Source organism: Trachurus trachurus (genome assembly GCF_905171665.1).
Source record: "Trachurus trachurus genome assembly, chromosome: 19".
Lineage (NCBI taxonomy): Eukaryota > Metazoa > Chordata > Actinopteri > Carangiformes > Carangidae > Trachurus > Trachurus trachurus.
In genome coordinates this window covers 754122-764743 of record NC_139913.1, presented here as the reverse complement: position 1 = coordinate 764743, position 10622 = coordinate 754122, and the positions used below count along the sequence as shown (strand labels likewise).

Sequence of the window (10622 nt, the reverse complement as noted above, 5' to 3'; positions counted from 1 at the left end):
TTATCGATGTCAAGGAATCTATAGCTACATTTTAGATGGGTTTATGTTATGCAGTATTTTTAAATGTAATTCTCTAATTTTATTTGTGACACAAAATTTAAAAGGAACAAGCCAAGCCTTGTGCCAATTAATATCCATAAAAATAGCATTCCAAAAGAATTTCCCTCTAGGTGTTACTTTCTTAGCATTATAGAAACATTCTCCCCGGTGCTTTTATTTTGAAGGTCTCCGTCGGAAGCGCTGACGTCATTGCTGTGGACTTGGAGCCGCCGGTCAACGAAGGTCGCTGCTGCTCAACAACAACAACAATAAGAGCAGCAAGAGCAGCAACACCGGTCCCGGTTCGATTCCCGGGTTCTGTTCAGTGTGAGCGGGAAACCGAAACAGCTTCTGGCCCGGTTGCTCCCCGCTAACAGGCTAACAGGCTAGCAGCAGGCTAACAGGCTAAAGCTGTTGAGTCCAGTGCGTTAGCCGTTAGCAGCTAACAGGCTAGCAGGCTAAAGCCGTTCAGCCCGTTGACGTTAGCCGTTAGCAGCTAACAGGCTAGCAGGCTAGCAGCAGCAGCATGCAGTGCTCCAACCTGCTGAGGAAGAGGAGTCTGGACCCGGAACCGTGGAGCTGCAGAGCGGTGAGGATGATGAAGATGAAGATGATGAATGAGTGTCCAGTTTATTAGGAACACAGTTAAAGGGATAGTTCAACATTTAGTCAAATTGGCCCATTGCCATAATCCCTATAGTCATAGCAGTAGGTTCGTTACCTTTAATTGTCGGTGCAAGCTGTTTTTAGAACGGCGGAGCAGAGCCGTGAGCTGCTCAGAGCTACGCTACGGAGGCTCATTATGGGATTTCTTGGTTTCCCTCCATCATCAAACTCATCAAATACACAATCCAACAACTCCACAACGCTCTGGTGGACAAGTTGTGAGCTGCACATTCACCACGCTATGAGATAATAACACAACGTTACCACACAGAGTTGTTTTAGAGGGAAATTCATGTAAAACCACTGATGCACGTTGCCTTCAGGGACAGTTTTTCATCAACAGTCTCTGTATTTCCCTCTAAAACAACTCTGTGTGGTAACGTTGTGTTATTATCTCATAGCGTGGTGAATGTGCAGGTCACAACTTGTCCATTATGGCAGTAGAAGAATTTGCCAAAAATCTTGAACCATCTCTTTAACACTGAGTGTGGAGCTGCTGCCCTTAGCCAATGGTCCAATATCAGATCAATACATCGATAAATTGTTGAGTCTTTGAATCAGTTCTGAAGCTGAACTAATCAATGTTTTGATATCGAGAGAGTAACAGAGCAGCAGCAGATGAAGATGAAGAGTTGAGGTTTTATTTTATTTTTAGAGCAGCAGCAGCTAAACTTAGAGCTCTGACTCCTGCAGCATTTATTCAGTGTCGGGTCTCAGAGTCCAGGCTGACCTTCGCTCCTGCTGCTGCTGCTACGCCCCGTTACCACGGAGACCAGCACTGATAACAGCTGATTATACCTGTTCACGAGTCCAACCACACACACACACACACCTGCAGGCTGGCCCCGCCCACCTGTGATGTCATCAGAGCCTCTTCACTTCCTGCTGCTGCTGCTGCTGCTGAGGCTGTAATGATGATGTAATGATTACGGCTGGGACGATTCGCTTTTCTCCCGATTCGATTCTTCTATGATTTTTTGGATGGTGATTCGATTTAAATTGCGATTCTACGATATTGCCGATTCTCTCTATGATTTTTAGTCTTTAGCATTTTTAACATTTATCTGCACACAAACACTGTAGGAGCCTATAAATTAACATACTCCATTATAAAGTGAACTTAAACCCTTTTCAAAACCTGGACTCTCTGGATGTAAAAAAGGCGAACAAATGCACATTGCACAATATTTAAAAAAAAAATTCAACAACAAAAAAAGATTTTTGAAAAGAAGAAATCGATTTAAAAATCGTCAAAAAAGATATCGCAATAGTTATGTGAATCGTTTTTTTCTCCCACCCCTAGTAATGATGATGTCATGATGATGTAATGATGATGTAATGATGATGTAATGATGATGTCATGATGATGTCATGATGATTTCAGAAGCGGCTGTGTCTGGAGGCGGAGCTCCAGGCGACTGAGTGTCCAATGGAGACGAGCCACAGCTTCCCCGCGGCCAATCAGAGAGAAGAGCAGCAGGTCAGTGGAGGTCTAAGGGATGCTGTTGCCATGGAGATGAAGAGATGAAGTGACTGACATGAGCTGTTGCTATGGAAACGTGTTGACGTATGACCGTTATGTGTGTGTGTTTTGATAACAGGTCCGACCCAGACAGCAGGTGTGTCCCAGGTGTCTCGGAGGAGAACCGGTAAGAGTGTGTGTGTGCTTCACGACTTCAGATTTTCATTAAGACATTAAGTTGACTCTAATGTTATGAGAATCGAGTCGACGTCGACTAGTCGCTGTTTGTTTTTTTGTAACACACTCCTATATAGTAAGTGCAAAAGAAAACACTGTAGCTACTGTTGGTTAAACAATTAGGGAGGAAAACGACACACAGGCCTCGTCACCATCACAGTCCTGTCAGTCACAGTTTTTGTTTTTCGATCCTGGTTGGTTGTTGTGTTTTCCACACACACACATGTCTGTCTCTAGCTCTGTATGGATGTGTGTGTGTGTGTGTGTGTGTGTGTGTGTGTGTGTGTGTGTGTGTGTGTCTCGTGTGCAGACGCAACTGACAAGTATTTATAGACGGACAAGCAAACTTAATCATCATTTAATTTATTTTATTTAGAAAATTGACCGGATTCTGTCACCTTTTCTGTTCCCGACTTCCTGTCTGGTCCGATCTGGTTCTATCCAGCTTGACAACGAGCACTCGTGTTTTTTTCATTCAGCCACTCAGCTGTTGTTTCATGCAGAGCTGTCACATGATCAGCGACTAGTCGACTAGTCTGTGCAACCCCTTCTCACCTTTGCTCTGATTGGTTTGTCAGTGAAATGCATCATGGGAGTCGTAGGCTGAAGACGATGTTTTTGTTTCAGGGTCACATCAACCACATCATGGGTCACTGAGGAGGAGGAGGAGGAGGAAGAAGAGGAGGAGGAAGAGGAGGAGTCGTCCACCGTCCACTACAGCCATCCACTCATGATGATGTCATCATGGCCACGCCCACTCTTAGGACCAATTAGATGTTTGTGTTTGTTTTGTCTGTTCATTCCTGCTGGTGCGTTCAGGGACGGTCTGTGAATCTGAGTTCTGTCCCTTTTCAAAACCTGGACTCTCTGTAGGTAAAAAAGGCCAACAAACGCACATTGCACAATATTTAAAAAAATAAAATAAAATTCTAAAGAAAAATCGATTTTTGAAGAAAAAATTCCCCTCAAAAAATAAAAATAAAAAATTCAGAAGAAAAATCGATTTTTGAAAAAAAAAAGAAAAGAAAATCGATATTTGGGGGGAAAAACAAAAAAATCGATTTAAAAATCATCAAAAAAAATATTGTGATACTTATGTGAAACCTTGAACGCACCAGGACGATTCACTCCGTCATAAATTCATGACACTGTTCCTTTAAGACCGAGGCCCCGCCCCCCCGGCTCCTCCGCCCTCCTCTGATTGGTTCACTGTGTGTAACTTATTTCCGATCAATAATCAATGACTCCCGTTGTGACATCGTCGTCCCTGTGAGGCGTTCAGGGCCTCCGAGGTCGCTCAGTAAAGGGCTATTACACTGTTTATGATGCAGATGAATGAAAGGGATGTATGTCTGTTTACGTCAGGTCGGCCAATCGGATCGATCGATCTCTGATCAATACCTGATCGGTGGTGTGTTCAAGGGACGTGGTAAATCACAGGGAAACTTCCTGTTTGTAGATTTCTATTTTTATGAAGCAAAGTTTTGTATTTTGAACAAATTTATTTTTAATGTGACCGAACAAAAAAAACAAAAAACATTTCTATTTTTGATGACATCATTTCCTGCTTTGGGTCTGACCAATCGGAGGACAACGTTTGCACTGCAGCCTGATTTCAAAATAAAACCTGTTGGAAACTCTGTCTGAGCTTTGGTGTCATTGATCTTGTTGTTTATCAACACTGAAGAGAGCATCTAAATAATTTAAAGGGATAGTTCAACATTTTAGTCAAATTGGCCCATCACCATAATCCCTATAGTCATAGCAGTAGGTTCGTTACCTTTAATTGTCGGTGCAAGCTGTTTTTAGAACGGCGGAGCAGAGCCGTGAGCTGCTCAGAGCTACGCTACGGAGGCTCATTATGGGATTTCTTGGTTTCCCTCATCATCAAACTCATCAAATACACAATCCAACAACTCCACAACGCTCTGGTGGACAAGTTGTGAGCTGCACATTCACCACGCTATGAGATAGTAACACAACGTTACCACACAGAGTTGTTTTAGAGGGAAATTCATGTAAAACCTCTGATGCATGTTGCCTTCAGGGACAGTTTTTCATCAACAGTCTCTGTATTTCCCTCTAAAACAACTCTGTGTGGTAACGTTGTGTTATTATCTCATAGCGTGGTGAATGTGCAGCTCACAACTTGTCCACCAGAGCGTTGTGGAGTTGTTGGATTGTGTATTTGATGAGTTTGATGATGAGGGAAACCAAGAAATCCCATAATGAGCCTCCGTAGCGTAGCTCTGAGCAGCTCACGGCTCTGCTCCGCCGTTCTAAAAATAGCTTGCACCGACAATTAAAGGTAACGAACCTACTGCTATGACTATAGGGATTATGGTGATGGACCAATTTGACAAAATGTTGAACTATCCCTTTAATTCATGTAATAAATAAAAGAAGAATTGAAATGTTAAATCTTTATACAAAACTGAGTCTTTTCAAACTGTTTATTTCAAAACATCATGAACATAAATGAATCTGGCAATCAACAGTTTGAACAAACAAATCAAAACGCCTGGCGGCTGTAAAAGTCCCGCCCTTCTCAGCTGTCCGTCACTCTGAAGCCCCGCCCCCTCAGCTGTCCGTCACTCTGAAGCCCCGCCCCCTCAGCTGTCCGTAACTCTGAAGCCCCGCCCCCTCAGCTGTCCGTCACTCTGAAGCTCCGCCCCCTCAGCTGTCGGTCGCCGGTCTGTGTCGCTTGGCAACGGGAGCGTCCCCTGGTCATGTGACAGAGCAGAGAGCAGGTTGAGCCGAGCAGCAGCTGAGTGTTGAGTTTTACTGAGTTTTACCTGAGACAGTGAACGCACCGAGCTCTGAGTCTGGCCCCGCCCCTTTCTCCTCCTCGTGGCTCCGCCCACAGTCGCTCTTCATGGTCAACATGATGCCGCTCGCCGTCTTCCTCGTCTCTGAGGTCACAGGTCAGAGGTCGGATCAGTGTTAGGTAAGTTACACTACATTACAAAAGTAACTAATTACCAGGAAAAGTAACTATTGCGTTTGTTTTTTCCAGTTTTCTTTTTGATTTGCTGATCATGTGACACATTTTTTAAATCTACTGTCAATAACCTCGTCAACCCTCGTGTCCAAACATGGACGCACAAAAGAACCACTATAAAATCATCATATATCAATAGTTTTTTCTGCTTTTCTTTTGCATAAATCTCTTAAACCACTTCAGCTCTGCTCTAAACTACCAAATGTTCATTAATAATCAGGATTTTAACCCTTTAAATGCCAGTTTGAAGACATGTTGCCTCTTGTTTTATTAAAAAAAAAAAAAGAGTTTTTTGTGGAGGCAGGCTAACACTACCCATACACTTCCAGTGTTTGAGCTAAGCTAATTAGCGACTTTAGGTGGAGGCAGGCTAACACTACCTATACACTTCCAGTGTTTGAGCTAAGCTAATTAGTGACTTTAGGTAGGAGGCAGGCTAACACTACCCATACACTTCCAGTGTTTGAGCTAAGCTAATTAGCGACTTTAGGTGGAGGCAGGCTAACACTACCCATACACTTCCAGTGTTTGAGCTAAGCTAATTAGCGTGACTTTAGGTGGAGGCAGGCTAACACTACCCATACACTTCCAGTGTTTGAGCTAAGCTAATTAGCGACTTTAGGTGGAGGCAGGCTAACACTACCTACCGGTATACACTTCCAGTGTTTGAGCTAAGCTAATTAGCGACTTTAGGTGGAGGCAGGCTAACACTACCCATACACTTCGAGTGTTTGAGCTAAGCTAATTAGTGACTTTAGGTGGAGGCAGGCTAACACTACCCATACACTTCCAGTGTTTGAGCTAAGCTAATTAGCGACTTTAGGTGGAGGCAGGCTAACACTACCTACCGGTATACACTTCCAGTGTTTGAGCTAAGCTAATTAGCGACTTTAGGTGGAGGCAGGCTAACACTACCCATACACTTACAGTGTTTGAGCTAAGCTAATTAGCGACTTTAGGTGGAGGCAGGCTAACACTACCTACCGGTATACACTTCCAGTGTTTGAGCTAAGCTAATTAGCGACTTTAGGTGGAGGCAGGCTAACACTACCCATACACTTCCAGTGTTTGAGCTAAGCTAATTAGCGACTTTAGGTGGAGGCAGGCTAACACTACCTACCGGTATACACTTCCAGTGTTTGAGCTAAGCTAATTAGCGACTTTAGGTGGAGGCAGGCTAACACTACCCATACACTTCCAGTGTTTGAGCTAAGCTAATTAGCGACTTTAGGTGGAGGCAGGCTAACACTGCCTATACACTTCCAGTGTTTGAGCTAAGCTAATTAGCGACTTTAGGTGGAGGCAGGCTAACACTACCTATACACTTCCAGCGTTTGAGCTAAGCTAATTAGCGACTTTAGGTGGAGGCAGGCTAACACTACCTATACACTTCCAGCGTTTGAGCTAAGCTAATTAGCGACTTTAGGTGGAGGCGGGCTAACACTATCTATACACTTCCAGCGTTTGAGCTAAGCTAATTTGCGACTTTAGGTGGAGGCAGGCTAACACTACCCATACACTTCCAGCGTTTGAGCTAAGCTAATTAGCGACTTTAGGTGGAGGCAGGCTAACACTACCTACACTTGCCAGTGTTTAAGCTAAGCTAATTACGGCGATACGGCTCTATCTCCCTTGTTACTGCACGCACAGTGGAAAGGATGGTGTCTATCTGCTGGTCATGGACTCGGGAGTGAGGCAAGACATGAAAAAAATAAAATGTTGGTGTATCCCTTTAAATGCCAGTGGTAGTACAGTCCAGTCACTGACCTGCGTGCAGCAGCACCGAGCGACAGGTGGACGTCACGGCTTCTTTAGCGTCTCCGTCTGACAAACCGAACAACAACCCTCTGGAGGAAGCTCAGGAGAACAACACACTGTAACACACACACACACACACACACACACACACACACACACACACACACACGGTGCAGCAGGATACAGGTTGGTGACGTCATAAGGACCTCTGAGCTCCAGAGCCTGAAACAAACACAGATTGAAAACCGATCAATACTGATGGATAGAGACACATTGATCAGTGATTGGAGTATTGATCCAGACCTTGTGAGCAGCACTGGACAGGATGACGCCCTGCAGAGGAGCACAGAGGTCAGAGGTCAGAGGTCAGAGGTCAGCGTTGTGTTGTGTTGCTGTGTGACGCTGCAGTTTCCCGACGGTCAGTGAACTCACCTTCCCCTTGCAGCAGTCCATCAGGCTGTTGCCGTTGGCGATGGTGTAGCGCCGCATGGTGGAGTCTCTGAGGGCGGCGGCGTAGGACAGCTCGAACACCAGGCCGCGCTCGATGGCCTACACACACACACAAAAATTATGAATAGATGTAAAATGTAAAAAGAGGTGCATCTCATGCAGGGGAATGTCTTTCTTTCTTTCTCTTTCTACCCCCTTTCTGTCTTTTTACTCCCTTCTTTCTTTCTTTCTTTCTTTCTTTCTTTCTTTCTCCTTTCTCTGTCTTTTTCTTTCTTTCTTTCTTTCTTTCTTTCTTTCTTTCTACCCCTTTCTCTGTCTTTTTACTCCCTTCCTTCCTTCTTTCTTTCTTTCTTTCTTTCTACCCCCTTTCTCTGTCTTTTTACTCCCTTCCTTCCTTCTTTCTTTCTTTCTTTCTTTCTTTCTTTCTTTCTTTCTTTCTTTCTTTCTTTCTTTCTTTCTTTCCTTCTTTTTTCTTTCTTTCTCTTTCTACCCCTTTCTCTGTCTTTTTACTCCTTTCTTTCCCATTTCTCTGTCTTTTTACTCCCTTCCTTCCTTCCTTCCTTCCTTCTTTCTTTCTTTTTTTCTTTCTTTCTACCCCCTTTCTCTGTCTTTCTGCTTCCTTCTTCAGCTGCTTTCAGCATTCACAAGCATTTCCTTCAGGAAAACGAGCCGTTGTTCAGTACCTTGTTTTGACCACAAGGGTGCAGTAGAGTTTCATTCCTGTGTGATTAGTTCCCACCCATGGATGTATTAAACTATATTATAACAGATGCATGTTCCCACCCAGCAGCCGAAGTGGAAGCAGGAAGTAACGTCAGTAACATGTGCCTGTGACAGCCTCATAGGCCGATGAAAACAACTATAGCCTATTTAAGATGGATGTTGCAACTTCATTTTTTAGGATCAAACAAGTAACCCTTTGTGAAGATTTTCAAACAGATGCAAAATAGAAGTTGTTCCAATTGTGTTAATACAACATTTGAAAAGTGTCGTCTGTGCCGCCCTAGTTGATGTTGATGATGAAGGAGACTCACGGCGTTGACCGGCGCTCTCTTGACGATGAAGGGAAGTTTCTCTGTGACGGGGAGACAGATGATGTCGACCTCGTACGTCGTGCACGCCCCCTAACACACACACACACGTACACACACACACACACACACACACAGGTTAATCTCTATGTTGTCATGTGTACGTCAGATGTACAGAGTGTCAGTGAACCTCACATGGAAGAGTTTCTCCGTGGTCGGCTGAACGGCGAGAAGGTCGAAGTCACGGAACTCTGGAGTCTTCCCCCTCTACACACACACACACACACACACACACACACACACACACACACACACACACACAACCACACACACACACACACACACACACACACACACACACACAGGTAAACGTCTGTCTGAACCAGTGACATCATATATGACATCATCATTTTCATCTTCATCACTTACGTAGTGACTGGGGTCTGACATCACGATCGTCAGTCTGTTCAGTACTCTGATTGGACGAGAGCGACCCTGGAACACACACACACACACACACACATGTATTAACAAACTGTAAACACAAATTAATCATCTTCCTCTTCCTCTCTGTACCTGAACGATCGGCAGCTGATCGATCAGCTCATTGATCGGGGTGGGGGTGGGGATTTGCTGCAAACAAACAGGAAATAAACACAGAGTTTCAAAATAAAAGTCAAGTCACAGAAACATTTCCTCTGTGTGTGTGTGTGTGTTTGTGTGTGTGTGTGTGTGTGTGTGTGTGTGTGTGTGTGTGTGTGTGTGTGTGTGTGTGTGTGTGTGTGTGTGTGTGTGTGACATCACCGTGACATCATCGTGACGTCATCTCTCACCTGTTTCTTCTTGGTCACAGGTTCAAACACGTAGTTGATGGCGACGGTGGAGTAGCCCACTGCAGGAGGAACAACCACTTATTGATTATTATTGGATGGATTGTCTGTCTGTCTGTCTCTACTGTTGTTTGTTGTCTCCATGTCACCATAGTAACTCAACCTGGACTGTCTGTGACGTCACACTGATTGATCAGCTGTGAATGAATGAGCTGCAGAAGATTGTTTTTTTTTCTTTTGGTTAAAGCTTCAGTAAGCAATACGGTGGTTTTGTCTAACTTCCTGTCAGCAGATGGAGTTAGCAGTCCCCGCCCTCGTCCCTACGTCACCACATTCAGGCGCATCCCTTGGCTGCACACACAGAGAGGACTGCCCCTTTATGCCGTTCTCTCTCCTCATTGGATAAAGGTTGTAGGATACAAGGAAAGTTTTCTCCTCGGCTCAGAGCAGAGCAGAGTGACTGACAGACCCGTGTTTCAGACCAAACACTCTATAGAAGTGATTGCTGTCGGAAGATACAACTATTTAAGACTTAGATTAACACAAACATTCACCTTACTTCTGCTTTAACCTTTGTTATACTGTCATAATTGTAACTTTACTGTTACTGTTGTAATGGATGTGAGCTGGAAAGACTGAAATGTTGTTGTTGTTGCTACAACTTTAAATAAAGTTTGAAAAAAGAAAGGAGCTGCAGAAGGTTTTCGTTTAGAAACTGAAACACACACACACACACACACACACACACACACACACACACACACACACACACACACACACACACACACACACACACACACACACACACACACACACACACACACACACACACACACACACACACACACACACACACACACACACACACCGCTGATGACCCACATTAGCCCTGCTGTTAGCAGCGTTAGCAGCGTTAGCAGCGTTAGCTCCCTCTGCTACCTCCGGCCCTGGCCCCGGCTGTAGCCCAGCTTGAGGCCGTGTTTCAGAGCTCTAACTCCGGGTAAAGTACTCACGGTGAGCCGCTGTCTCCACCGCGGTCCGCAGCGCTTCCCGCTCCGCCGCCGCCACGCTCAGGTTCAGGTTCAGGTCCATAAACACAGACATGATCCACTGCTGTCTGTCCAAGACAACACACGTGTGTTTGTGTG

The 10622-nt window shown here is 44.7% G+C and overlaps 2 protein-coding genes across 2 annotated transcripts; one reads left to right on the top strand and one right to left on the bottom strand.

Annotated features, from left to right (window-relative positions):
• Positions 1-257: 257 nt before the first annotated feature.
• LOC311002795 (uncharacterized protein) lies at positions 258-4029 on the top strand. Its single transcript, XM_083994304.1, has 4 exons — positions 258-628; positions 2090-2185; positions 2307-2354; positions 3032-4029. Exons 1-4 carry the CDS (start codon positions 566-568, stop codon positions 3059-3061), a joined length of 237 nt encoding a protein of 78 aa, XP_083850430.1. The 5' UTR covers positions 258-565; the 3' UTR covers positions 3062-4029.
• Positions 4030-5034: 1005 nt separating this feature from the next.
• rpp30 (ribonuclease P/MRP 30 subunit) lies at positions 5035-10622 on the bottom strand. Its single transcript, XM_083994939.1, has 12 exons — positions 10488-10622; positions 9478-9536; positions 9221-9277; positions 9074-9139; positions 8840-8911; positions 8648-8737; positions 7596-7712; positions 7467-7496; positions 7348-7385; positions 7173-7252; positions 5218-5316; positions 5035-5127 (listed from the first exon to the last, which is right to left on the bottom strand). The coding sequence occupies exons 1-12, from the start codon at positions 10576-10578 to the stop codon at positions 5081-5083; spliced, it is 846 nt and encodes a 281-aa protein (XP_083851065.1). The 5' UTR covers positions 10579-10622; the 3' UTR covers positions 5035-5080.

What these genes read in the sequence shown, in the direction of transcription:
- LOC311002795 (XM_083994304.1), top strand. Translation starts at nt 566, where the DNA reads ATGCAGTGCTCCAACCTGCTGAGGAAGAGGAGTCTGGACCCGGAACCG. An exon ending in AACCGTGGAGCTGCAGAGCG is followed by an intron (nt 629 to 2,089) that starts GTGAGGATGATG and finishes TGATGATTTCAG; the next exon opens with AAGCGGCTGTGTCTGGAGGC. An exon ending in ATCAGAGAGAAGAGCAGCAG is followed by an intron (nt 2,186 to 2,306) that starts GTCAGTGGAGGT and finishes TTTTGATAACAG; the next exon opens with GTCCGACCCAGACAGCAGGT.
- rpp30 (XM_083994939.1), bottom strand. Translation starts at nt 10,578, where the DNA reads ATGTCTGTGTTTATGGACCTGAACCTGAACCTGAGCGTGGCGGCGGCG. An exon ending in TGTCAGACCCCAGTCACTAC is followed by an intron (nt 8,912 to 9,073) that starts GTAAGTGATGAA and finishes GTGTGTGTGTAG; the next exon opens with AGGGGGAAGACTCCAGAGTT. An exon ending in TGTCCAGTGCTGCTCACAAG is followed by an intron (nt 7,386 to 7,466) that starts GTCTGGATCAAT and finishes TGTTTGTTTCAG; the next exon opens with GCTCTGGAGCTCAGAGGTCC.